Below are 26,817 nucleotides of genomic sequence, written 5' to 3'. Positions count from 1 at the left end.
TTAGTTGCTTCCCCAACTTCATGAGCTTCCAGCTACTGACACAGGCTCCTGTACCARGGAGGCAAGTGCTGAGCTATTCCACCCAGCACTGGCGTCTCGCCAGAGTGCACCACAGCTTCACAACTGAGGAAGGGTATTTGCCGTCCCACCAACAAAAACAAAACCTCTCTGTCTAGTAACAGAGATCCCATCAGTCTGTTTCCCTGTGCCACTGCTGCCTGCTTGCAAAGAGTATTGGAGGTTTAGTGAACCAAAACGAAAGAGTGGTGTGGACAACTAGAGCGATGGCACTGATCACACCCCAGTATCCCTCTGGCGCTGCAGAGCAAAAAACTCTCTGACGATAACGTCACGGAAGGAATGGGTTTCCATTACCAAGGCAGTCAATCAGCGTTTGAGAGGATGGCTATCCAACTAACAGGTACACAAACTTTTGAAACAAATCATGTTTTTTGACTGGCAAACCACTCAGAAATATTTGGTTAAATTTGGKGGCTGCTTCAGACACTCTTGCCTTCTCCCCAGGCCTCTACCAGTGTCACCCTGTGCTTGGTCAGCATGGCTTTGCATTCACATTCCAGCTCGGAGCAGGACGAAGCTGCAGGGAATGAAGTGTGTATGCAGAAGTGAATTACCCACTGATTACGCAGGTCTCCCTGAGCTGTTGAGAGCTGGTCAAATTCAAAATTGACCTTTGCAAAAAAAATGGGGACAGGCACAGCCCAATCTTCCTTGTTGGTACCCAACTTCCCTGCCGTGCCCTGGTGCAAAGCCCGTGTGCGGAGACGGATGGGGCTGGAAGGTGGTGTGTGCCAGCTGCGCTCGGGGGAACTTGCCACGTCTCTGAGTGCTGCGGCTTACCCGAGAGCCTCGTGCGCACCTCAGGCTTCTCTGAARCTGTTGTAACTCAGTGCAGCGTGAACCTGCCCAGAAAGCTAGGGAACAGCAGTAACTGGTTTCTTGAGCAGAAGCTCACACTAGTAGAGCAAGGTGTAACTTTTTTTTCTTTTTTTTTCCTGTGTGAACTCCTCAGCTTTGTCTTTTTATAAGTTGGGAACCAAGGTTACTCAGGAGTAGCTTTATAAATCACGTTTCCAGTGTCTAGCGATAATTTGGCACTGATAATCATGGCCACACTGTTGGTCTATGTGAAAGACAGTAGCTGTATTCTGAGAATTTTGCAACAATGCTCCCTTGCTTATGAAGYATTAATGACTCAGAGTCATTCAGTCCAAAACACACAACATGTGACTGACAGCTGTCAAGTGTGTGACTCACCCCTCAATTATACAATATAATCACTTATGATTTAATGATGTGTTCAGTAAAATGAACAGTCCACAGTAAAGCACAGAAACTGAAAGGTTACATCCAGATAAATGTTGCTCCTTAGCTCTTAATTTATATTTTCTGGAAGCACTAGGAATTTGCACTTCTCAGCACAGTGAAGCCTTTCTGAAATGACATTAACTTTCAGCAAGTAGTCTTTAACAACACAACTGGTCCGAGATCACATATTAGGCTGCTGTGTACTATGCAAGAAACTCAGTCAAATTTTGCTCTAAAAAAAAAAAAATCCTTTCTTTTGTTTAAATGAAGTGAAGCTCTTAACACCAATAATGCTTCTTACTCATTGCTGCATTGGTTATGCAAAAACAGTAATCAACACATAAATCTTCCATGTTTTGGGCTACAGATCAACTTATAGTCCCCTAGGAGACAGTGCAGAAAGCAGTGGTTGGAAAGGGTAAACGCAGGCATATGGAATTCACTTGCTTATAATTTTGACAATGAAGAGTTTAACCATTCTTGCTGTCTAGCCTGGAAAATAAGAAAGTGCATCTACATTTTTATTCACCAAATTGCTGAGTACAACAAGGAAAGCAAAACTGAACACACATGCACAAATGGAACGAGAAGTTCTGTGGGAAGCAGAATTGAGCCTGATTTCCTGTGGCTTTGTGTTTTGTGGCTGGATTATCTGATGTGTAATGAGGCATGAGATCTGACCAAAGCTTTTCTTGCAGCTGGGCCACTCAGAGTCTCTTTCCTCCTTCCTCTCCTTAATGTGGACTTTTTGGCATGTAAAAACATAGCCCACCCTGCAGTCTTTCTGTCAGTGGGGCACTGAACTGGATTCTCCCCCTCCAGAAACCTGTTTCCTTAAACTTACCAGGTCTTAAATTTTTTTGCGACTTCAAATGACTGACAGATTCAAAAGGTACTGGAGGATGAACCGAACCATTTCCTAACCCATTTAATCCCTGGCAGCTGAGCAGGCAATTTCTGACCCACCCTGCCCCTGAATGCCAGCCTCACAGAGAGGAAAACTGGAATCTGATGCTGTTCTTGGGCATAATCAACTGATTATGAAATCTGATGGCAAAATACAGGGAAGCTCCCTGGCAGTCTGCTTCAGTTAGGGCACCCACTGCAAAGATTTCTCTGCCCTGCATCCTAACTTCTAGAAGAAATACCTGAGCTTCTGATACGTGTGTCTGTTGAGAGAGTAGCATTCTGATCAATGACCTTTCCCTGTTATTCCCGCTGCAACTATTTCCCCTCTTCTTGATTTTTCAATTGTTATTAAAAGAATGCAAAGAAACTCTACTACGCTTAAAAAAAAAAGTCCATTTTCTAACAGCCAGAGTGATTCCAAATTTTCTGCAATGGTGAGAGTGGAAAAAAAAAAACACCCAACCCTTTAGTTTGAAAGCCATTCATATGCCTAAGGATAGAGTCTTAAAACCTGAGGAGAGCTGGGTGGGAACTTTCATCTTCAAAGAAAATAATGAGTTGCAAGACTGCCCCTATTTAAAGATACCACAGAAAATTAGCCACATGATTCTTATTTTTGGAGAGGGAATAGCTCAAGGGATGTTGCATAAAACAGAATTTAAATGGTGCAGTCTTATCGCAGAATGAACATTGAATAGGGTAGACCAACAGAGAATAGCAAGTAACTAATGAGTAGTCCTCTTAATCATTTTCATTAAAAGCATCCAAAACATTAAATGTGTCTAAAATCTCCTAATAGGCCTGAAAGAACTAGACCTCAAGGACACAAAATCGCTTTTAGATGTGCACCCTTGTAAAAGTTATCCTTTCACAGAGACAATGTTTAAGTCATAAAGTCTTTAGAAACTTGGCATCCCAGAGCACACAACTACATATACACTCCTACGTACAGACTAAAAATAACCACTACCCTTTACCAAAAGGCCATAAGGCCAATTATACTGAGTATTCACACTGGAGTATGCACAGCACTTGGCAGTGTGTAAATTAATTCAAACACTATTATTCCCCAAAGTAAAACCCAGTCCACAGCTTTTTCTCCAGATGAGATGGGGAAAGTAGTTCCCTACTAGACTTGTGCATGGGGCAATTCAAAGCCACGCTGGTCTGTCTGCCACTGCCACGCAYAATACAATCTGTTCAACACATCCAGAATGGTGTAACCCTGACAAACTAAATTTAGGAAGCTTTGTTTTAATCCAAATATCTGAACTGACAGCTTTGCCCCCTTCCTTAGTCAACAACTGCAATAAGATCCTTGGAGGCAGTTTGACAAGGAATGAACCCAGGGAACGCCATTAGATGCAACTCTCTAAGATTTTGTCTCAGAACAGAACAGTGCCCCAAAAACTTATGCCCAGCCAAAACACTCAGGTGAACTTGTAAACCTTTCAGAGAGGAAATTGTCTTGTCTGGAATTTGAAATGAAAGGCACTACAATCTAGACATGAAGATGAGCATAGGGCAGGATGGAGGAGAGAAGATACCTTCTAAGGACGAAGCATCAAACAAGCAACAGCAGCAGACCTTTAGAATTTGTGACTGGAGACACTGCTGTTCAGAGTGAGCCCTTCAGGTGGGAACTGAGCATAGTTAGGGTCAGAAAGAGATGTTTTGTTGATAGCTACCACACCGTCTTCTCTTAGAGACAGAGGAAGAAAAAAGCACGTCAATATGACAATCACTGGTAACTACCCCTGCTTAAAGAGTTCTCAGTGGCACACGAGTATCTGACTGATGGCCTTTTGATTCTCCTGTCCACAACTAGTAGTGATCAAAACTATACGTACACACAGGCATATACACACATATATACACGCAAACACAGTAGATTAAAGCTGACAGCTTTCTGAAAGCTACCAAAGCACAAGTAAAATGGAAGCATGTTCAAACTGTTGTAGATATTTAATCTGATTTCTGTCACACTGAGAACTTCACATAAGACCAAGCTAAAGAGCAGCATCCTAAAATGAAAGACCGAACTGCCACCTGTGGACTTGCAGGAGTTAGAGAGTGTTTTGGGGTGAGGGCTACAGAAGAGGGCAAGGAGGAACAAGACAATCAACATTCTTCCTCGGTATCCTGTCTCCAGGGCCTGGTATTGCTATTTTCTGATTATTCCTTGACTGGAAAGTGAAAATATGGAGTATTCAAATTTTCCGAATTTCTTGTTCTTTAAGAAATCAATGCTATCTTCCCCTTCAAGAGCCTGCCTAACACTTCCTTTTGCCACCTCCTTTATAGGGCTTACAAGATGGTGAAAGAAATTTGACTGATTTAACTGCAGTAACATAACTGTCACAGAGTTGTAGCAGTTATCATCAGGGTTTAATCTGAATCCAAGGTAGAAGCCAGAGACTAAGTGTGAATTTGCTGGATCTCCTTGTTGCTCTTCCCTGACAGACCCTAAGGTTTCAGCTCATCTGAACTTGTATTAGAGACCACTGTGAATGGCTAAAACAACAGAAACAGAGAGGTGCTGTGAAACAGCTTTGGGGGTGATGCAGAGATTGACCTGAATTCTGGGGCTGGCAGTGAAGTACCACACCACCAAACTGCGTCCTCCGCAAGCTGCACTTTATCTCACTTGAGTCTTCTAAGGAGAAATCATGCCCACACACTCACCCACACCCACACCAAAACATATGGCAGGGCTTTTGCTCCGCTCATCTCCTGTCACCCTATTACCACTGGCAAAATGTAAATGTTTCACTTACAAGGGGGATGGGAGGGAGGACAGGAAGGGGTAGGAAAAAAAGGTGAGAAGAGAGTAGGAGAGAGAGAAAAAGCAGATTGAATTTTCTGGTGGCTTCTCTCATCCTCTATTATCTAGCCACAGTGATTTTTACCTCCACAGCTAGATCATGCTGGGAACATTCTCTGGGACCTGGAGAATTACGTTAATAAAGACCAGACCTGATATTCTCTTTTTAGACCACTCTCCAATCCCCAGCAGATAAAGAGTGGTTAAAACCTTCCCTAGGATAAAAAGAAACTCCTAGGTTATCCTCCACAGACCAGAATTTTCTTCGATTTGAGACTCCAGTAAAATGATCGTGTTCTTTTTCTCTCGCTGTACCAGTCAGAAGGAACCGATGCATTTTGATCATATGATCTCTCTAAAATTGCTTCGAGCCTAACAGCAGGCTACACAGCAATTGCACATGCTCCTGCGTACTAGTTCAGCTGCAGCTTGACAGCTCATATTAAACTATTTTAGCTAAACCCAGATTACAGCTATTCAAGCTTTCCCCTACTCAAACTAATAAAAAAAAGCACCTACATATAAAAACTGTGCCAGGTTATTTAAACCAATGAAACTCTAAAGTTACAGTTAAAACTTTGTGTACTGGCAAGTCCTAAGAAGAATATAATGCCTTGCTGCATCCTTTGTCCCCCATTCATGCACTCAGTGCACCTCTCTCAGGCACTGCACCCAAGAATCTTTCTCAGGAATTAAATTGCTCCATGTAACAACATGTATCCCAAGAGCTCCTGAAATAGGAGTAACTGGCAGTGAGAGAAACTTCCTGCACAGGTAAAATGGGCCATGGAAATGTGGTTGAAAGTGATCATCTTAAATTTTGCCTGAGGAGCAGGCTAATAGGCAGACAGACAGGACAGCGTTAGATTTCTTAGAAAGTAAAGCTAAAAAATTCACAGCATTTTCTAGAATTCATAAATCACAAACAGATGATATTTTACATGTCATAATTTCTACCTTCTAGTGTTTACTGTTTTTCTTTTTTTACTTTTGAAATTGTTATGTGTCTTCCCTTTGCCGCTGAACTGAGATGGTTTTTAGCCACATGATCCGCTATTCTGAGTTTGCATTCATGGCTTTCTGACTTTTCACCATTAAATTTAGGAGTGCTAAATGGAACCCTCTTATTTCAAAAAGTAATTATTCAAGTTTTCAAAATAAACTCAATACATTTAGCTTTGTTTGACTGTCTCAGAATTAAATAGCAATTTATTATATTTTGTTTGGATTACTACTTAATATATCACATTATCTGGCCAAAAGATATATGTCTGGTAACTGGTGTGTAATTTTTTAGTATACTAAGTACTTGGTAGTGATTAGTAAAGCTGGATGAAAAAAATGTAAACAAAAGAAATATTTTAACCAATAACTGAAATAATCTTTATAGTAAGAAAGTATAATATTGTTTCACATGGTTCATAAACACTGTAAATGAAGTCCAAAACTGAACTTTAATACTTGAAGTGATTCATTCTAAACACCTCAGTTAAAACTTGTGTATCATGCTGCATGAGTCAAAATTACCCTCGAGACTAGAACTTCATGCAACAAAGCTCTTTAATATGAAAGTTTTATTCAAGTCACTGGCACAAACGGTCAGTTCCAGCACAGCTCGCAGAGCGACTGCAGCTCGCTCCGGCGCTCAGCCCTCTCTTTATGACTTCATCCAGGCCCAATTATATAGTCTAAGAAAGCCAGATCTAAAGCTTTCCATTTACCGTTCTGAAATCTATTTTATATTATTAGATTCTCTTATTTCAAATGCCACATCAAATATGGTTCAGTGTCATTCTACTGCAGTGAAGCACAAGTCATATTTCATTATATTATCCAATAATTACACTGTTTGTCTGCCAGTTCACTCCCATGAACAAGTCATTTTGAAAAACTCTGCTGTGAGAGGCTCCTCTTACAGATACTGAGAGGAACAAACAAGGCACAGAGCACTGCAATGACACTGAACACTTCTTGATTACATTTGCAAGGCTGATATTTATCGGGACATATGGCAGCATTCAAAACACTACATACTACTACATACATACTACATACTACTTCTACTTATTAGAAGCCTTCATTGAAGCTATTTGCTCCTGGCCACTAAAAAGCTGTGCTCAAATTTGACTTTTGCTTGAACCCATTTGAGTTAGTTATTAGACATACTTTCATAACTGTGGAAGAATCCTTGCCATATAAGAAAGTATCTACCATATCAGAATCATTAATAAATTAGAGCTGGAAACCTGTTTTCCAAATGTTGGAAACAATAGAATAGCTACTTTTTTTTAATTAAACATATTAAAAGCATGTAAGACCTGCCAATAAATTTATCCTCTGATGTGATTGAACTGTGCAAGACTGAGGACAGGTTGTGGTTGCTTCCTGCTACCCCGTCTCTCTTTGGGACTATGTGATGTATTGTGCATGTTGCCATTAGCCTGGAACGCAGAACATTTGCAGGACCACAATCAGTGTGCATGTATAAAAAGCACGTGCGTCTCTACATATGCCTGCACACAACTGCTAAGTGACCCGTATGTTTAAATGCCATACTGAATGTTGGCTTCTGATAAAGAAGAAGAGAAACAAGAGAAAATTGGGGGAATATAAAATAGTGGATTGACAAAGGTTAATGCTAGCCTTGTATTGAGAACCTCCTTCCCTTTATAGTCAATGGAAAAGGGTGATTCAGAGTAAAAACCTCAAGATTGAGATTCTGAATTACCCACTGGAGTAAAGAGGCTCTCTTTCTCCAACAATTATGCAAAGAGTTTAACCTCAAAAGGCTTACATTAGTCCTTGTGAGCATCACTSTATCTCTTTTATTTTTGAGCATGGCCTTCACTCAAACATGCAAGTAATTATACTGTGTGTGAATAGCCAATGGAATTATTTATGTCTTTAAAGTTAGGCATATACTTAAATACTGATTCTGGGCTTGAGAATGGTTGTACATGCTAGCTCTTGTTTGTTTTATTAGACCAATGTTACCCTTTGTGAATACACCCCTATGTTTCTATATTAATAATTTTGTAGGAGCTCTCAATTGCCTGAAGAGGCAGAGAAGCCAGTTTCTCTCCTCTGCAACGAGGCAGGTGTCTCCTGCAGCGGCAGGAGTGGAAGCACTAGCAATGGGGCAATGCTTGGATCTCCACGCTGGAGGGAAGCACTTGCAGGAGATTTACATGGTAAGAGACTCTGTGTGGGATGACTTTTTTCCGGTGTGGATGCTCATGTCTTTGTACAACTCAAAAGTAAGCTTGAGAAAACAGTGATGAAAGTGTGTAATTTCTACATGTGAAGTGGCACTGCTCTTATTCACTGTCTCTCATTTTTCACTTTGCTATTAGTGTTAATGCAATAGCAAGGCTACCCATTTCTGGAGGGAACTGGCACTCTCCTGGTGACAGGGTTCATCCACAGCATCTGGGACTGGGAATACTCAGCCCCAAATAGTTCCACTCCCATGTAACTGCACTGAGGCACAGGTTCATTTCAGATGCAYGAAAAAGGCAAGTGAAATAAATGTATTATCCCATTTAAAATGCATACAGTTCCAAGAAGCAGGATAGATCATAGGTGTCACTAAACAGTGCATTGTAAATAAATCATATTTGCAACGCAAGACGTATCAGCTAGCCAAAGCCTGTGTTGTTTAGGGCTATAGAAACTGGCGGCCTGAATGTTTTCAGGGAGATAGAGCTCAAACCTCTAAGTGGCATTTTCAGCCATGAAGTCACAGCTAAAGGTAGAGACTGTCCCATCTATGCTCACGAGTAGGGCATATTTGCAAATGCACAAGAGCCACAGCATACAGCCTCTTACAAACACCTTATTGCTATTCAAAAGAACATTAACGAGCAAATGGTTTCCAGCCATAATACCCGAGGCTTTTCTTGGCATCACATGCACAGTAGTAAATTTTCTTCCAGCCAGTAAGTGTATGCAAACTCTGCTCTCTGTAAATGAGCAGGCTGCCACCAAACCAGCATTCTCCATTTGTTTATGTCAGCCTCACTGGTGGTAATCCAATGAGGCCAGACTTGCACAGGAATCTGCCTGGTGTAAGATACGGAGACTTGCTGTTTACTTTGGTTGTCATTTCCTTCGGATGTCTTCCTATGGGAAGTGGGGGCTTCCAGGTATCCTGTTATCAAGTTATTATATAATTGCTCTTGCTTTATACACTGAACATATTTCAGTGTATAAAGGTACAAAGTGCCTATTTCTGTGCCCAAGACCTATTGTCTATGAATTCAGACTGGACCTTGCACATTATAAACAGGAAAAAGCAAGGCATTTAAGATCTAGTGTACTTATTTTCATAGAAATAAGCAAGCAAGCAAACAAGCAAGCAAAAAGCTGAGGTGCACTGGAGAAGTGATGGAATCTCCCTCACTGGAAATAGTCAAAACTTGTTTTTACAGGGCCCTAGATAGCCTAATCTAAGGCCCTGCTTTCAGCAGAAGGTTGGGCCAGGTAGTCTCCAGAGGTCCCTTTCAACCTAGACTTCTCTATGATTCTACGGTAAGTTTTCCAATGTGATGCACATATGCTGACAAGAGATGATAGAAGGAAGAATCAAAATTAAAATATATGCCTCTAAAAATAGTCTCATTTCTAATGCATTTTGAAAAAAAAATCCTTAATTCCCATTAAGGGACTATTACTTATATACATTCCTTAACATAAGTGCTCTGTGGGGCACTCTGTGCTTTGTTGTTTAAGCACCAGACAGCCAGTGCAATACAGCGCTGGTTTGGACTTAGACTTTTAAAGAAGGCTGAAGAAGGTCACTCAACCAGTCTGTATCTGAGTTTGCATAGACGCACAGTATTTCCTTATCAGTATTTCTACCAGTGTCTCACCCTTGTGGGTGAGGGAGGCCATCATGTAATATGGTGATAAAATGTCACCTCTCAATGTATCAACATGTCAAGGCTTGGTTTGAACACCGCTTCAACATTTGTAAACATGATACGGGTAGGAAAGGTATTGTGGGGAGGGAGCATGATTTATACCTCAGACAAATATACCAACTCTCTGGACAATGCCTGAACGCTAACGGAAAACCTTCAGTCTCATTCCGAGCTCAGCTGACGCTAGACTATTGCCAAATCCTTGTCATAGCTGGGATCTGTGAAAAGTCGCTTTGTAAGAAGAAAATGTACCTCTTGGAGAGATGGGGCTTCCCAGCTCCTTGAGCTCTCAAGCTCTGTGGGGCCAGGAAAACCTGCTACTTCAGGAGGCCACAGTTTTCCTATGTGAATGGCAGGGTCTCTTGCCTCTTGGGAAGTTCACATCTCAGCTGATTATGTGTTGTGCAGCTGTGAGAAGCAGTGTTTCTAAAGCTGCTTAAAAAAAGTTCACACAGGCACGGAATCTGCAGCTGTCTCCTCCAAGAACTGCCTCTGTAGCCCAGAGCTGAGACTATTTGGTCTAAAGCACTGCATATCCATGAGGGAGTTAAGCTCCTGTTCAGGAAAGTATGCAGAGGTCAAGTGAGACAACAACAGAAGGGATGCAGGGCAAATCTGCTTGAAAGTGAATTTCATCCTCCTTTAAGATGAAGTCTCTTCGTGGTTCCCTGACCCTCAGCCCATCTACTTTGGCTTTGCTCTGGAGTTTGTTTCCTTACTGAGTGTTGGCGCATTTCATCTGTTATAACTTTTGATACAACTTTGACTTTGTCTAATTTTTAGCATCCACAATAATCCAAACAGAACAATTTTTATCGGAAACTACSCCCTGGTCTCCTACAGCTGAAGAAATGACTTTTTATTCCTTGCTATGTCTTCCTTTTAAGTCTACATGCTGGCCTCATACCTGGCAAAGGGCTGAACTGAGTTAGGAGCAAACTGCACAGACTGTCTGGCGTACAATGAAATCAGCTGATCTAGTCAGCTGAAAAGCTTTCATGGTGTCTTTAAATAATAAGCCTAATTTAATTATTTTTAAATGGACTTCAACTGGGCTGATCTTCAGCAACAAAATACTTCAACATGGGTAAGAAACACCAGTAAAAAAGAGTAAGAAATTTAAAGACTAGCGTATGCTCATAAAAGTAACAGATGGTGAAAATTAGAGTGCAGTGGGGTTTGTAAAATTCCTATGAAATCTTTTGGTATTAGTTGAACTTACTTTATTTGCAAATCCCCAAGTCTTCAAACAAAAGCAGGAAGATTAAAAAAAAAAAAACAACAGTTATAACTGAGGAGATTTCCCTCCCCATCAGAGGGTTCTTTTGCAGTCAGTACTAGAAAATAGATAGGTAACAGAGTCAGCCTTTTTTATCTGACTGGCAGCTTATCGTGGGAACTCTGACAAGAGACATAAACATACACTATCAGGCTTTTGCAAAGGAGAAAACAGGACCTGAATCACTCAGAATTAACCCCACTAATGCCAAGTGTTTCCCTAGGGAAGCAGGAATAGCCACACTTGATAGCTGGAAGAAGGAAGAGATGGCTTGATGCCAGGATGGAAGAAGCCTTGTACACCTGCTCATGTGGTGAGAGAGCAGAAAGGCCCCTTTCGCATGGTGATAGTCCAACACAACTAGCCATGCCCAGCACCCCGAACACCAAGGTGCCCGATGTTTTGGAGAACACACTGGAAGTAAGGTCATGGATGTTTGTGGTCTTTCAAGAACTGCATAATATTTCTGATAAAAGAGTGGTAGCAACAATGATTATGCCAAACTTGTATTTGGGTGGTTTCACTAATTAGGTTGATACCCCTAAATACATTTTGCTTCTTTGATTGCAACTTAGCAGAAGAGCTCATGTTGAGACCAGGATAATATGAATCTGTTCTGGATTTAGTAACCTACTATCAGCATGGCTCTAGTATGTGTGTGTGATGGGTGGGTGTGAGCTGTAATACACTCAAATCTTTGGAAGTGTTTTATATACAACACCAAGAAGTGTAAGATAGGATCAGAAGCAAAACAGCTCTATTCTAAGACTGTATTTTTCTGAATTGACAAATAATGCAATTGCACAGTAGCAGATTTGCCTCAAATAAGAGAATTTTTTCCTTTATTCTTTTGGGTTTTAGTAATTACATGTGAATGTCTCCCTGAATAGAAGCAAAAGGCTATTCCTGATACTGCCTCTCTCCCACATTCAGACTTTCTTTCTAAAACCCAGAGGGTAAGGTAAGGAACGCTGACAAAAGAGGAGTGCAGATCAAGCTCTGATGCTTGCTCTTGTGACCTAATTTTCTCTTTTAAGGACTAGACAGTGTCATCAGGAAGTTTGCCTAACCTCTCCTCACACCTGTCTTGTACTCTTTTTTTACTTTTTCCTCCAAGAAGTACATGACTGATCACCTGAATACAAACGGCACCAAACTGATTCAGAGCTTTTAGCCTTTCCACACACTACAGCTACAGTTAGGAGACACATTAAAAGGCTGCTTGACTGAGCAGGGAACTATGAACTATCTCACATTAAGCTGTCACAAAGGAATCTGTTAAGCAGCCCAAATTTGAAAGCTGCAAGTGTTATCAATGACTTAGGTTGGCTCCTGCATTTCTGGGTCCTGCAGAAAGCTTCTGAAAGTGGCAGTGGGCAGCCACTGTGGGCAGAGCACAGGCAGCCTTCCTCACTGGGAGCCAGCCCCCGGGGCCACCCGGTCCGGCTCAGTTCCCCCCACGCTGTTCCCTGACCTGCATCGGCCATCTAGTAACATAAAGAGTTATCCCTCTTTATATATCTCTCTCAGAGAGGTACCCCACATGGGTCTTCTCAGGTCTGATTTATCAATTCATGCTAAAATTGAACCCAAATTAGTGCTGGAAACAAGTTGTTTCACCTGGGACATGGCAGTATACTTTACTARTACTAATTTTAATCCACTTGTCAGCACTACCAGTACAGAAACACTTGAGCTTAACAAACTCAAAGTTTGGGCACTGGGTAGCCTTTAGCTTTGTTATCTTACAGTGCTTTTTTCTACCTGTCTCCTTGCTTTAGTACTTGAAAAGAAGGAGAAAAAAATGACCCCGTCCTTGCTTTTGGCCAATGATCAATCAATTCTTTAAAGACCTTTCCTCTACCCTAAATAAAACAATGATCATGCCCATAAATTTCTACTTTTCTTTCCTATTCTACTGAGCTTACCCAAAGCACCTCCAGAAATAAGCATACTATCATACCTCAGGAACAAGATCAAAAGTAAATACTGTAATTACCCTCCTAATGATAATAACTTAATACATATATACCACTTAGAGGTATTACAGTGATCAGAAAAAGATGATGGGCTAATAAAACAAACTAAATAATTACATAAAAGAGAATTCATAATTTCAATATGACTAAACCTTAATTAATTCACCTATTTGACACACTTCACTGACAATTGTTGACTTTCTATCTTAAAAAAATCAACTAACATGAAAATAAATAGGCTAATCTGGCTGTCAGATACGTGCTTACTCTCCCCTACCAGCACCCACGAGGGGACATTTCTAATCAGAACAGTAACAATCTTTAAGTGCATGCATTTTGGATAATATCTTGTACTGCAAAGACAATAGTTACAGGCATACCCCAGAGATATTGCGGGTTCAGTTCCAGATCACCTCAATACAGCGAATATTGCAATAAAGCGAGTTCACATGAATTTTTTGGTTTCCCAGTGCATATAAAAGTTATGTTCACACTATACTGTAGTCTATTAAGTGTGTGATAGCATTATGTCTTAAAAAAAACAATGTACATACCTTAATTAAAAAATACTTTATTCCTAAAAAAAATGCTAATCATCATCTGAGTCTTCAGCAAGTCATAATCTTTTTGCTGATGGACGGTCTTGCCTCGATGTTGATGGCTGCTGACTGATTAGGGTGGTGGTTGTTGAAGGCTGGGGTAGCTGTGGCAATTTCTTAAAATAAGACAGCAATGAAGTTTGCTGCATCGATTGACTCTCCTTTCATGAAGGATTTCTCTGTAGCATGCGATGTTGTTTGATAGCATTTTACCCACGATAGAACTTCTTTCAAAATTAGAGTCAGTCCTCTCAAACCCTGCTGCTGCTCTATCAACTCAGTTTATGTAATATTCTAAATCCTTTGTTGTCACTTCAACAGTGTTCACAGCATCTTCACCAGGAGTAGATTCCATCTCAAGAAACCACTTTCTTTGCTCATCCATAAGCAGCAACTCCTCATCTGTTAAAGTTTTATCATGAGATTGCAGCAATTCAGTCACATCTTCAGACTCCACTTCTAATTCTAGTTCTCTTGCTGTCAGCCTGTCCTTTGAAGCTTTGAAGCCAGGCATTGACTTCTTCTCTCTAGCTATGAAAGTCCTAGACGGCATCTTCTTCCAATAGAAGGCTGTTTTGTCTACATCGAACATCTGTTGTTTAGTGTAGCCACCTTCATTAACTATCTTAGCTAGATCTTCCGGAGCACTTGCTGCTTCACCTTGCACTTTTATGTTATGGAGACAGCTTCTTAAGCCTCATGAACCAAACTCTGCTAGCTTCAAACTTTTCTTCTGCAGCTTCCTCACCTCTCTCAGCCTTCACAGAACTGAAGAGAGTTCGGGCCTTGCTCTGGATTGGGCTTTGGCTTAAGGGAATGTTGTGGCTGGTTGGATCTTCTATCCAGACCACTAAGACTTTCTCCATATCAGCAATAAGGCTGTTTCACTTTCTTATCATTCGTATGTTCACTGGAATAGCACTTTGAATTCCCTTCAAGAACTTTTCTTTTGCATTCACACCTTGGTGAACGGTTTGGTGCAAGAGGTCAAGCTTTCGGCCTATCTTGGCTTTTGACATGCCTTCCTTGCTAAGCTTCATCATTTCTAGCTTTTGATTTAAAGTGAGAGGACATGCGACTCTTCCTTTCACTTGAACACTTGGAGGCCATTGTAGGGTTATTAATTGGCCTAATTTCAATACTGTTGTGTCTCAGGGASTAGGGAGGCCCGAGGAGAGGGAGAGAGATGGGGGAACGGCCGGTCGGTGGAGCAGTCAGACCACACACAACATTAATCAATTAAGTTCACCGTCTTGTATGGGCAGAGTTCATGGTGCCCCAAAGCAATTACAATATTAACATCCAAGAACACTGAACACAGATCACCATAACAGGTATAATAATAATGAAAAAGTTTGAAATATTGCGAGAATTACCAAAATGTGACACAGAGACACGAAGCGAGCACACGCTGTTGGAAAAATGGCACCAATAGACTTGCTTGACGCAGGGTTGCCACAAACCTTCAATCTGTAAAAAACGCAATATCTGTGAAGCGCAATAAAATGAGGTATGCCTATATTAGAGTGACACATTTCTCTCAGGGAGGCAAGAAGACACGATATTTCTCTTAATGATGGCAAAGGTTTACTTTTGCTGCCTCAGCCCCATGGGCAGCTCTCTCAAGCCCCCAGGGCTGATGAGATCCCCCCAGGTGCCCGGCGAGCTTCCCATGGCAGATGCCCCTCTCGCCCTGCCGGTCCCCACATGGTTCAGGTCTGACCTCTACCCTTGCCCCTTTGCCTTGGAGACAGCGCTCTCCCACACGGCCAAGGGCATCCCAGGCAGAAGGACAGCCACACAAGCCTCCCTTCCACTTCTGGAAGGAAAACAATCATGAGGTTATTTTATATATATATATATATATATATATGTATATATGTATATATGTATATGTATATTTACACATATATACATGTACAAGCAACAACACCTGTTAGAAAGCAAGCTCTTCTTGATTCACTTGATGAATTAGGTCCTAGCGTTTTCCTGACATGGTTAGTTTCTACCATACGTCATCTGCGTGGCAACCTTTACCCGATAGCATTTGCACGCCCAGCCAGCACAACAGCGAGGCGCTGAGGCAGGCAGGGCCGTAAGACAGAGAGTGCTGCAGAGCGCTGGGGGGCCGCATCGCGCACTCAGGCACTGCAGCCCGAGGGGCAGCGATGGGGCCTGGCCTCGCAGTCCCCCGCAGCATCGCGCCAAGCCTGTTCCCTCCCGGGGCACTCCTCCTCCTCACTGTCAGCCGTTGTACCAGGGGACCCAAAACACTCTTCAGCTAGTCTGTGCCAACGAACACCAGCTCAAGGTTTAGCTAACTGGCTGCAACTACAGCCAGGTGCTCGAGCCAGAGGACAGGCTCTGGCCTTTTTATAAATAAGACATTTCTTTTCAAGCTATGTTTTTCTATATGTGAAATGTTTTGGCTCAGTTATAGATTGAAACGGTAGCTCTCTCCTTCCTCTTCCCCACTTGGCTCAAGCCACTACTGTGACTCAGTATGTGATTTTGATTTATTTAGACTAATTTCCCATAATGAACAAAACAAAACACATACAATGGCCCATCTGGGCAAATAATTTCTGAAAATGCTTGCAAGACAAATAGCACAGCATACTCTGAGACACAACACATGAATAATAAATGGTCATTTTAGCATTATATATTTGCCAGCATATAATAAGATATGTTGGATTTACATAGAGTCTCAGATCTGTCTTATTTTAAAATGTTACAATTTTGTTTCCTGAGCCAGTATTTTACATGATTTCTGTCTCTATTAAAACCTCTATGCTGTTTTTAATACTAAAAATAATTTCTCATTCCTAATTATAAATATTTAATTATATCTCAAGTCCCTATATTTAAAAAAAACATAAAAAACACCCTGCAGACCTCAGGTCAGCAATAGTGTACTGATTTCAGCCAGACATGATGTACACCTACTACCTYGGGTCGTCACTTAGCAATAAATTATAATGTTAACATATGCTTTCCAGAAAACAATGCTCCAGTGATGTTTTTGCAGCAGGACTGGTCAGAGAAAAAGCTTTTCCAGTCTGATTCATGGGCAAACATCTATTTTTGACATAAGTTTTAATGCCAAAGCAGAACCAAGGTTAGAGCTTCCAAAGTCCTTTTCTTTGTAAAACACAGGAGATTATGTGAGAACAGTATCACTCCTGCACAAGCTAGTGCCCGGAGCTGCCAGGCCTTGAACTAGGAGTTCCCACCTCTCCAGACRAACAGCCTCAGGACCGGGTTAGTACTGTCTGGTCTTTCTATCTGCCTCTCTACCTGTGCGGGCAAAGGGAATCTGCATGCATTTTTCTTCCTTCAGCGCCACAGTAGGAGCAGAGCTGGGAGCTCGTCCCTGCTGCTTCCCCCGCGTGCCCCCTCCGCGGCGGCGCTCCCCAGCAGCCTCACCTGGGAGGCAGAAGAGTCACAAATGGCAAAGAGACACAAATTACTGATCTCAGAGCAACAGCAGTTTGCAGAAAGCTGAGAGCAGCATAAGATTTTGACAGACTTCAGATGCCCCAAGCCCACTATTTAAATTTCTTGTGAATTTTACACCTTCTAATGGAAGCCCTGACAGATAAATGCTCCTACTCAGTCAGCAACTAAATACTGTGCAATTGTCTGAGACCCACAGCCTTTACTGCAAGAAACAGCCCCATTACTACATAGCCTGCTATATGCTACTACATGCAGATGCACTGCTGTATGATACGCTGCTTTGCAAGGGGGTTCTTGTTGAGTTGGTATTTCTGGGTAACAAAAGAATCCCACAATAGACAGCAAATGCTTTGTCTCAACTTTGATTGACATAACGTAAAAATATATTACAAAAGTGAAAAGCAATGGACTCAAAGATGACTTGCTAAGAACTACATATGACAGAAACATGCCAGGTTCTTTAAAAGAAACAAGACAGAGCTAAATTGCTATTAGATTTCTGTTTGTTTATTTTTTCCAATGCTGGCAGCATTTATGTGTCTTTTCTTGCTTTAATCACAGATATGATGAAATCTGATGTCTCCAATACTTTTATACAGTGTACATTACATATGTACATATATATTTCCTAAGAAACTGAAAACCATACAGGAGGCTGCAGAAAGAAAGATTAAGCTCAGTCTTTGGGTAAGGTAGATTGTTTCAAGCATTGGGATGAGTTGTTTCATTGCACATGGATTATGAAAAAGATCCTAAGTTATCACAGAGCTGGGCATTCAGCGTATATATCTGGAAGCAAAGAGATGTCTGATTCTTAGCAGGGGAGAAGAAAAACAGCCCATGAATCCAACAAGAATGAACATTAAAAAAATAGGGTGAGAAAACAACTCTGTATAAATGATGAAGTAATTTGAGATGACAGTTTATCTGAAAATAGGGGTGAATAATTATTATCCAGCATAGTCGGAGATAAAAAATAAACAGTTCATTTGCTCTTTCCTGGAATTATAAGATCTTAAAATAGTTTCAATTTCTTTAATTCTATCTTTATTTTCCCAAAGTATACGCACTGCTTGCTGCTATTTATTAATGAACCAATGACTACTGTATTAATTCAGATTTATGTATCGTTTGTGCTACTCTTTCCATTTGGAGATGAAGGGGTGAGGGTTGTTACCACCTTTAATTTCAGTGACCTGAATTCAGCACGGACCAGGTAAGCCACAAAAACATTTGCCTTGATGAGAACCTCCCGATCGTTGCTGAGCTGCAGACAAGCTGAGGTACAACCCAGACCATTCAAATYCCCCAGCTAACAACCAACAGTCACTGTTTTGCTGAGGACCACGTACACCAGTTTAGTAGCAATGTGGGTCTTACATTATTTGCATAAGATAAAATCAGTCTTGGGGCTTTTCATTTGCGTGGGATCCTTGCAGACTATGACAGCATGCTCTTGGCAACATCATGTTGTAAAGAACAAAGCTTTAGACCTCCTATATTTCTGTATGGGATTTCCATCACAGAAGTACCTGTAGAGTAGACTCTGCATGCAACGAATCCTGAAAGCCAGATACACTGAGTGTGCACAGATTATTAGTGCACCATACACACACCATGCATTATGTGTCTAGGACCTACCCAATCTGTTAAGTGCGTGTTTTTACATTAATCTGCACCTCTGCAGTAAATTCAATGCCCTAAACTACACATATTCTGTATGGTTAGCCAACAGAGAGAGAGAGAGAGAGAGAACATATCTGGGATTTCCAGATGTCTTGCTTTGCAGTTCCAAGAGGGATATGGAACACCTGAATTCCTGAACAAATATCCAAAGTCTCCAAATTCTTTGGATAGAAAAAGAGGACCTGTTTTGGAAATCCAGTTCTAAAAAATATGCTCTATTTTGAAGAGACACAAGTCTTTGCATGTTGGGGGGGGGTCACAAGCAGTAATATTTCTAAGCCTACATARGCTGTTTAAGTCCCAAGTAGGGGTAATATAACAACAGTCTAAGATGATTACCTTTTCTCCTATGTTTTCACTGGATGAAATTAAGAACAGAATATTTCAAGTCTCAGTCCAAGCCAGCTACGACTTTGGATGAAAATCAAACCAACTTGTCTCCACTTAAATCTCATATAAAAACTCTCTAATGTAATAAATTTTACAAATGTCTGAAAAAAATATACACATTTAAATTAAGTAGTAGGTAAATGATTTATTGTATTATTCTCTATTGTCTAACTCAATTTAATTCACATTCAAGATTAAATTTCGGCTGGCTTATATTATTGATAATAAATATCTTGGTGCTGTTGCTTGGAACTTTGCTACAATGGCATCATTCATACGCAATTCTTAAAGAAATTTTAGTTGAATGCATTTCTTTGTTTAGCTGGGAGATCATGAAACTTTAGTGGAAAAAAAATATATATATAGGTAGAGATTCAGTAAGATTTGCTTTGGCATCACTCTCATTTTAAGCATAAGGATATTGCACTGTCTTCTTGAATTAGAGCCATGCCTAAGCATTCATCTCTAACTGACAACAGCAAAGCACTCTGTATTCTCAAACTCTGTCAAGATTAGATTTAGGCTGACAAAAGACAAATAAGTTAAACTTGCATAATACTTATTATACTATAATCCTTTGAGAATGTCCATGTAAAGCTGCTAGTAAAGTTACAGTTAAAGCTTTGTCACTTTTCTCTAACATTCCCATTGCTTTTCAATGTGATTGATCCTTTAGGATTTTTAACTTTGATCGCAGAATCTTGTGTTTTAACTGTGAAAATTATTATGCTGAAGACAAACATTAAACATATCTAAGTGCAACTATATGGCAAGAAGTAGTACCTCAAAAAAGGGGCAATGGGGAATTTTATGTTTATTATCTTTTGCAGTTCACATCTGCTCTATTTACAAAAAAAGGGAGAGGAAAAGATGTTATTTCTAACTGCTAGTTCTTCAAAATCTTCCTGGAACTTCATTTGATCTGTTGTTTTTGCATTACTAAAAGTAAAAACTATTATAAATTGTAACTCAATAATTGTATTGCTATGTGAATCCACAGCTACAATAAATGCTTCAAATATCTTATCTGCAAGGGATGCAAATAACAGTAATTGTTGAATAATATTCACTAAATTTCACCTTACTTTTGGCTTTACCAAGTGGTTATGAAATAGCCTGGTATTTGCATATTCATTTTGTTTTTAAAAAATACTATGTGATGAGGATTTAATTCCTAGAAGAAAACATGAAAAATTGCTATAATCTCCAGTGAATTGGCATTTTGGCATAAATGAAAGTCAGAAATGGAAGAAGAGTAGTGTATGGATTATTTGTAACATGCTCCAGCTGAGATATACCAACTAGAAAAATAATACATTGACAAGAGTTTTGTTCAGGTAATAGCTACCAAAGCAAATAGAAAGGATTTTGGACTGAGGAAGATGTAAATATTTTTACATTTGTGGATAAAGTCATAACAAGGAGCTAACAAAGGAATGGCTGCTGTAGACCAAAGTCTGTTTGGGATTTAAATGAGCAGATTTTAAACCAAAAGAGACCACAGCAAACATCTAAGTACAGCTTCATGGATAATACAGGTGCATAATACAGGCTATAGGACTTTGCTGAGCTCCTACCTCAAAACTGACAGGTGTGACTGGACTGGGAGCAATGGTTCCCAACTGGTGAGGGTCACCTAACAGACGGGATGAGCTTTCATGGCAGGTCTGGTGCAAGTCTGCTCAGAAGGCGACTCCCTTCCTTCCTCCCAGCTTTCTGTCTCACTGGAGAGAAAAGTAGCAGGGCTGGGATAGACTTGCCTCCCACCTTCTTTCTGAGATGCTCTGATTCCAGCATGACACCCTACCAAGACCTTGCTGCCCYAGGCCCATGCAACTTGGCCGTGTAACATCCCTGAGTCCATTCTGCTGCTGCTCGTTTTCCTTCTCCAGTAAGGACAGATGCAGAACTACACAGCGAAACTACCCAGATTAATAGTTTGCTGCTACTTCTGCATGGTCAGGGACAAGCCTTTTGCTCCAGTGTTATCTCAGTCCCCTGTATTATCTAAGCCCCTACCAACCCTCCCACACTRGTCCCTGGGTCCTCAGCACCGGATTCCCAGTATGGGGGAGGGAGGCTGTGGCAGTAGTCTCATGTGGGAGAATGGTTAAGCGAGAGAGGGCATGATCTGATTGGGATGAGCAATCCCGTTCTCAGGGTAAGGGAAGGAATGTAGGCCAAGGCGAGCGAGCCTTGCAGCGGCCGAGCAAGCCTTGCAGCGACCTTGAGCACTACAAAAGAAGGTATTCACAAAACTGGTAAACAAGTCTGGACRGAACTAGGTTCCATAAATGTYGATGGAGCGCGGACAGCAACCTTGCACCAACCATATATCTGCTTTATGCGTATGGACAGAAACTGTAACCAATCATGTAACTATTGCTAGCTCATGCGTATTGCTTGTCGATATATATACTYTGTGTAAGCTCTAATAAAGGGAGAACGACCATACTCATATTGAGACTCATCGTTACTCCGGGTCCGTCCCCCCACTCCGACATCTGGTAGCAGAGGATGGTTTATTTCTGTGACTACCGACAGTCTCATAGTGAGGAGCAAGAGCCAGGGTCTAACAGTAGGAGATAGGAGGTTGAAGAGGAGCTATGGAAGACAGTGGCAACTAGACTTGCTCCACAAAAGACTAGGAATTGCTGAGCTAAGGCACATCTTTCAGAAAAATGAATCCAGATGGTTTAAACATTGCTGTAGTTGACAGGCCTCCACAACCTCAGCAAATCAATCTAGGGGCTGATTATCCTGATTTTCAAGAATGTGCACCTTTGCAAAACAGAATCAGGAGAGAGAAAGCCAAACAGGTCCAGGCTTTTTTGGGGTAGATGCAGCATGGCTACAGTTTGCTTCGTTAAGAGAGATATGTTATTTCTTTTAAAAATCCTAACACGTCTCCTATCCACAAAGATACTTTTATGTAGTTAAGCAATATTACTTAAGTGATACAGGATTACTGAGGCCTACATGCATTCAATCACCTATGATGGATACTCTGTGCATTCCTTTGTTCTCTGCTCTTCAAGCTTCCTGTCTCTCTAGGATTGCTTTTGTATATAAAATGTTATGCTACTGCATAAAATGGTGTTGCAAATTTCAAATATTTAAGGAGATACAAAGATAACACATTATTTTATCATTGCTTAAATTCCCCCTTACATATTGCCTACAAAAAAAGAGAAAAGAATAACTCGATAAAAAAATCAATTTGCCCATAAAATGAGTAATGGGATTCTGTATAACTCTTCCGCTATACAGTCTACACACACTATTGATGACACTTTAAAAGCCTGATTTAATCGGCTTTTCAGTGTCAGTTTTTATTTCTATATTAACATCACAACTGAAATGAAAGTTCAAGAAGCAGAAAACAGCTACACATGTTTGATGTTGTATGCAAAAGCCTTAGATATTTAGCAACTTCTTTGATGCTTTGATCTCTGAAGAAATCTTACTAAAATTATGATCAAAGGAATTTATATTATTCCAAGTACTTAAGAACAAACCATCTTAGGGCAATAATCAGTATTCTGTTTAATCCTTCACCCTTGGAATCCATTATTTCTAAGCACCTCAATCTGATGGGAGTTACATTTACTTAAGGATGATATTCTCCAAAAGCAGAATTAGAAGTAACAGAAAGCAACATTTCTGACTTATACAAAGAGCTGTGAAAGAATTACATATTRTTCTACTGACTGAAAAGTGGTCTTTGAAGCTTTTTTTTAAATGTACATAACTTAAGAAAGTAGGTAAACAGCTCATTATAATGAGACCCTTCAGATTTTTATTTTTCTACAGGACACAATGAAATAGTATGCGCAATACACAGCTACTTTTAATTTAATCTATTTCTAACTATTTCCTTTTGTCAGTGTTTACAGAAGAGTATTACACAGATGGATATATCTAATAAAGTAAATTAACACTCTACTTGATAACACGCAAAGGAAGATAAATAATGAATTATCCTTTTCATCAATCTAACCACATAATGTTTATTTCACTCTGACATTAAGTACTGCACAAGAGTGTTTATTGTAATCCCCCATGGCAAGTTAAATCAAGCAGTATGATACAAAGAATCACTAAACTGAAGCCCACAGAATATTAGAGCCAAGACAGATTTAACAAAAAATGCTAATTAATAGTTAGATTATGGATTAATCACCTGTTGCTGATGAGAGGTGGAGTGGGGTTGTACTTTTGCAGGAGCAAATAAGAGATCAAACCATGACTCTGAGTCATGGCCACACTCTTCATAACCTCCCACATCCTGACTAGGCAAATCCTCCTGCCATGTTACCAGTGCAGACTGCTTTTCTTCCTGCACGCCCCACCTGCATAGGTGGACTTTGATCTTATAGCTGTTTCCTAGAGACTATTTCTATCCCCATGTTCCATCAGTCTTTAAAGGTGAAGGATTATGAGTAGGCTAATGTGCAAACACATCTGACTGACTGCACTGTTGTAAGCATTCTTTCAAGTTGACAACAAAACATACCTGCTTTAAATGAAAATCAATCTCTGTTAATGGCATTACCTTAACACACAAAGAGGTGTGCTGAAGCAGTAATATTACAGAATCATGCATTTAGCTTTGAAAGACTGCAGATCAACTTGGACTGCAAGCACATCTAATGGAGCGCAAATAGATGACAGAGGCAGACATCGGTTAATCATGCTTCTGACAGACTTATTGGTAGGTTATCTTTCCGTTTTGGACAAGAGGGCTTGAGAACAAGGTCTGTCGAGGAAATGTTTTCAAAGGTGCACAGTTAATTCATTCTGGAGCACTTTGTCCTGACTTCAACACTGTGTAAGGTTCAATTATCACACACTTAAAGACCCATTCAATTTTTTGATCTGTTTATGTCACTGAAAAACAGGAAGCTGCACAAACTAGGAGTGTATTCCTCCAACACAACAATGTCATAGGACTCCAAAAGGCTCTCACACTGACTGACTCTAGTCACAAGCTTGATGTGAATTGTAGGGCTCGGGAATTCCTCCACGTTACTGGGACTCTGGTCTGTAGGACAGTTAATCAACAGCTATGAAACAACAACTGTGAATTAGAGCAACTTCCAGGGAAATAATTTTGCCTCACTAGAATTCATAATACAGGTCACACAGAAGTGTCTTCAGTACCCCTTAGTACCAAGCCTCCTACATGGCTATTTCAGGGCTATGATTCCTGGGAAATGCAATATGAGAAGCAGTACCACCTAATATTTTTATCTTCAGTTCTGTTATCAGATCCAGTGATAAAATGTTTTTGCCTCTAAAACTTACTTACTTGATTAAAGTGCTGAAGTTTATCAATTAAATTACTGATGAGTGGGTCTAGTCCTCTGACTTTCAATTCTGGATTATTAATTTGTGCCTTCAGTCCATTGGAAACAACTCTGTTGGTATAACTGAAAAAGAGAATAAGAAAACATCAGTGTCTGAAAACATTCATCAGAATCAAGAATCATATTAAAGGGAGCTTACAAAAAACAAGTATTCTGTAAATAGTAATAGTAACTTGTAATTAATATTTACGTTTTTTTAAATGCACCAAACCAGAATAAAAACACATAGTTTCTTGCAACGTCATCACTTCAAACTATTCAAGTCATGAACCAACATTAATTTCATAAACCACATATGGGTTCTTTTTATTCATATTTTAATACTTGAGCCTTTAAAACACACACTCTGGAATTCTTCTATGCAACAGCGAAGGCTGGTATCTTCCAAAAAATCATTCTTGCATAATCACAGAGACCCAGYGGATTTAAGATACAAACTAAACATCGTGAGATTGTAGTAAAATTTAATGAAATGGCAATCCGATTTTGAAAAAAAAAAACTTTATCAAAAAATGAGATTAGTCTTCTCTTGCAAGATTAGCAGTTTATAACCAAACTGCTAGGCACACTGTAAAGCAGCACCTGCTATATCAGTGGTCTTCACCATGCCTTATCTGCATATGAACTTACTAGGAAGGGGTACCTGTACAAGAACTCTCTCTAACCCAGTCTTGCATTATTTGAGGAACAGCAGCTGTTCTCACACTGTAACTGCCCGTCTGTATCAGCAGCCTTCTCACATTGACTGTTGATTAAATACTGATTGCCAGTCTTTTGTGGATACTGTAGCACGTTCTCAAAACCAAACATGTTTGGGGCTTCACACCTGCACTCTGTTGGGTAAAATTCCAGAATTGTGCACGTTCAGGCTCTACATCCAAACGTGTCTTTACCATAGTTGAAGAGGGGAAGTCATCAGTGAATGCACGGTGAACCTCGTGCTTTCTGGAAGTATTCAAACTGCTCCGTACTGGCTAGAGAGTTGATCTGTCCACACAAGCTAAGTGCAACCCATCCTCAACATGCTGCAAATCCCAGAGAGATATATAACAAACTTTTTTGGCGGGTCATGCTTTTGGGCATTGTGGGCAACCACCCTCATTATTCTGGTACTCGTTTGTCACAAAGTGGAACATGGATGTTTGCATGACCCAGTTATGAGCTGAAGAAGAGGCTATTCCCAAACCGAACTCTCCTAGACTCTGACACGTGCCTGGGAGGAGCCCACTTAGATGCCACGTTGGCATCTTTATAAACTCAGGTAGTAATAGGGTGTGCTCCTTTGGATTGAAATGTCAAGAGAAATGTCCTGTTACAACTAATGCTCACTTTAAGCATATCTACATACTTCAATATCCCAGATGTTCTTCTCTCAGTGAATTCTTCTTTGTAAACCAATTCAGGCTGAAGTTAAGGATAGCATTTGAAAGTGGAAAAAGTTGCAAAATTCTATTGTCTTTCTATGGTAGGGGGAGACCTAGATCTCCAGAATACATTTGTCCTATCTTAATTTCATTTAGGATGAACAACAAATTTCATATAAACTGATGGCAAAACATACTGCAGAATACTGTTGTCAAAGGYGTGGTTTAAAAAGAGAAAGAAGAGAGCGTAGTCCATTTTTCCAGTAAACTCAATAAATCTCACTTCTCAAGAAAAGAACAAATATGATTTAGCACAAAGTATCGAGAAAAAGCATATCTTTCACTAATATCAGTAGCCACACAGCATTTAGAAGTGGAAAAATGCTAATCTTTTCAGTGAATTTGTATTTTTATGTTCACTGAGCTTTTAAAAGGCACTGTTGTTAATTTTCTTGATGTGTATTTCGTACAAGTATAAACTAATCTGGTAGTATAAACCTTCACTATGCAAATGACATATGTAAAATGATGGTAAGGTTCTGATCTCACGAGCAGACTCAGACAGCTGGACCAAGGTCCCCATGCAGAACCAGGCTAAAGTTAAATATTACTTAAAAGGCTAGACTGCTGCAAGTCATATCAACCCACTTTACTATTTCATCTGGACAGGGAAGTTGAGGCACCTTACTTGCCTGCCTTTATTTT

The 26,817-nt window shown here is 40.3% G+C and overlaps 1 protein-coding gene across 1 annotated transcript in view; it reads right to left on the bottom strand.

Moving 5' to 3' along the window:
- Window positions 1–26,817, bottom strand: part of LOC112972916 (glypican-5-like) — a 378,208-nt gene that overhangs the window by 131,318 nt on the left and 220,073 nt on the right. Inside the window, exon 6 of the mRNA XM_026080132.1 lies at window positions 24,691–24,811. Within this exon, the coding sequence (XP_025935917.1) occupies window positions 24,691–24,811 (121 nt within the window). The remainder of the gene's footprint in view (window positions 1–24,690; window positions 24,812–26,817) is intronic.

This window comes from Apteryx rowi, unplaced genomic scaffold, assembly GCF_003343035.1.
Source record: "Apteryx rowi isolate R43461 unplaced genomic scaffold, aptRow1 scaffold_51, whole genome shotgun sequence".
In the NCBI taxonomy this organism is placed as follows: domain Eukaryota; kingdom Metazoa; phylum Chordata; class Aves; order Apterygiformes; family Apterygidae; genus Apteryx; species Apteryx rowi.
This window is presented reverse-complemented; position numbering and strand designations above follow the sequence as displayed.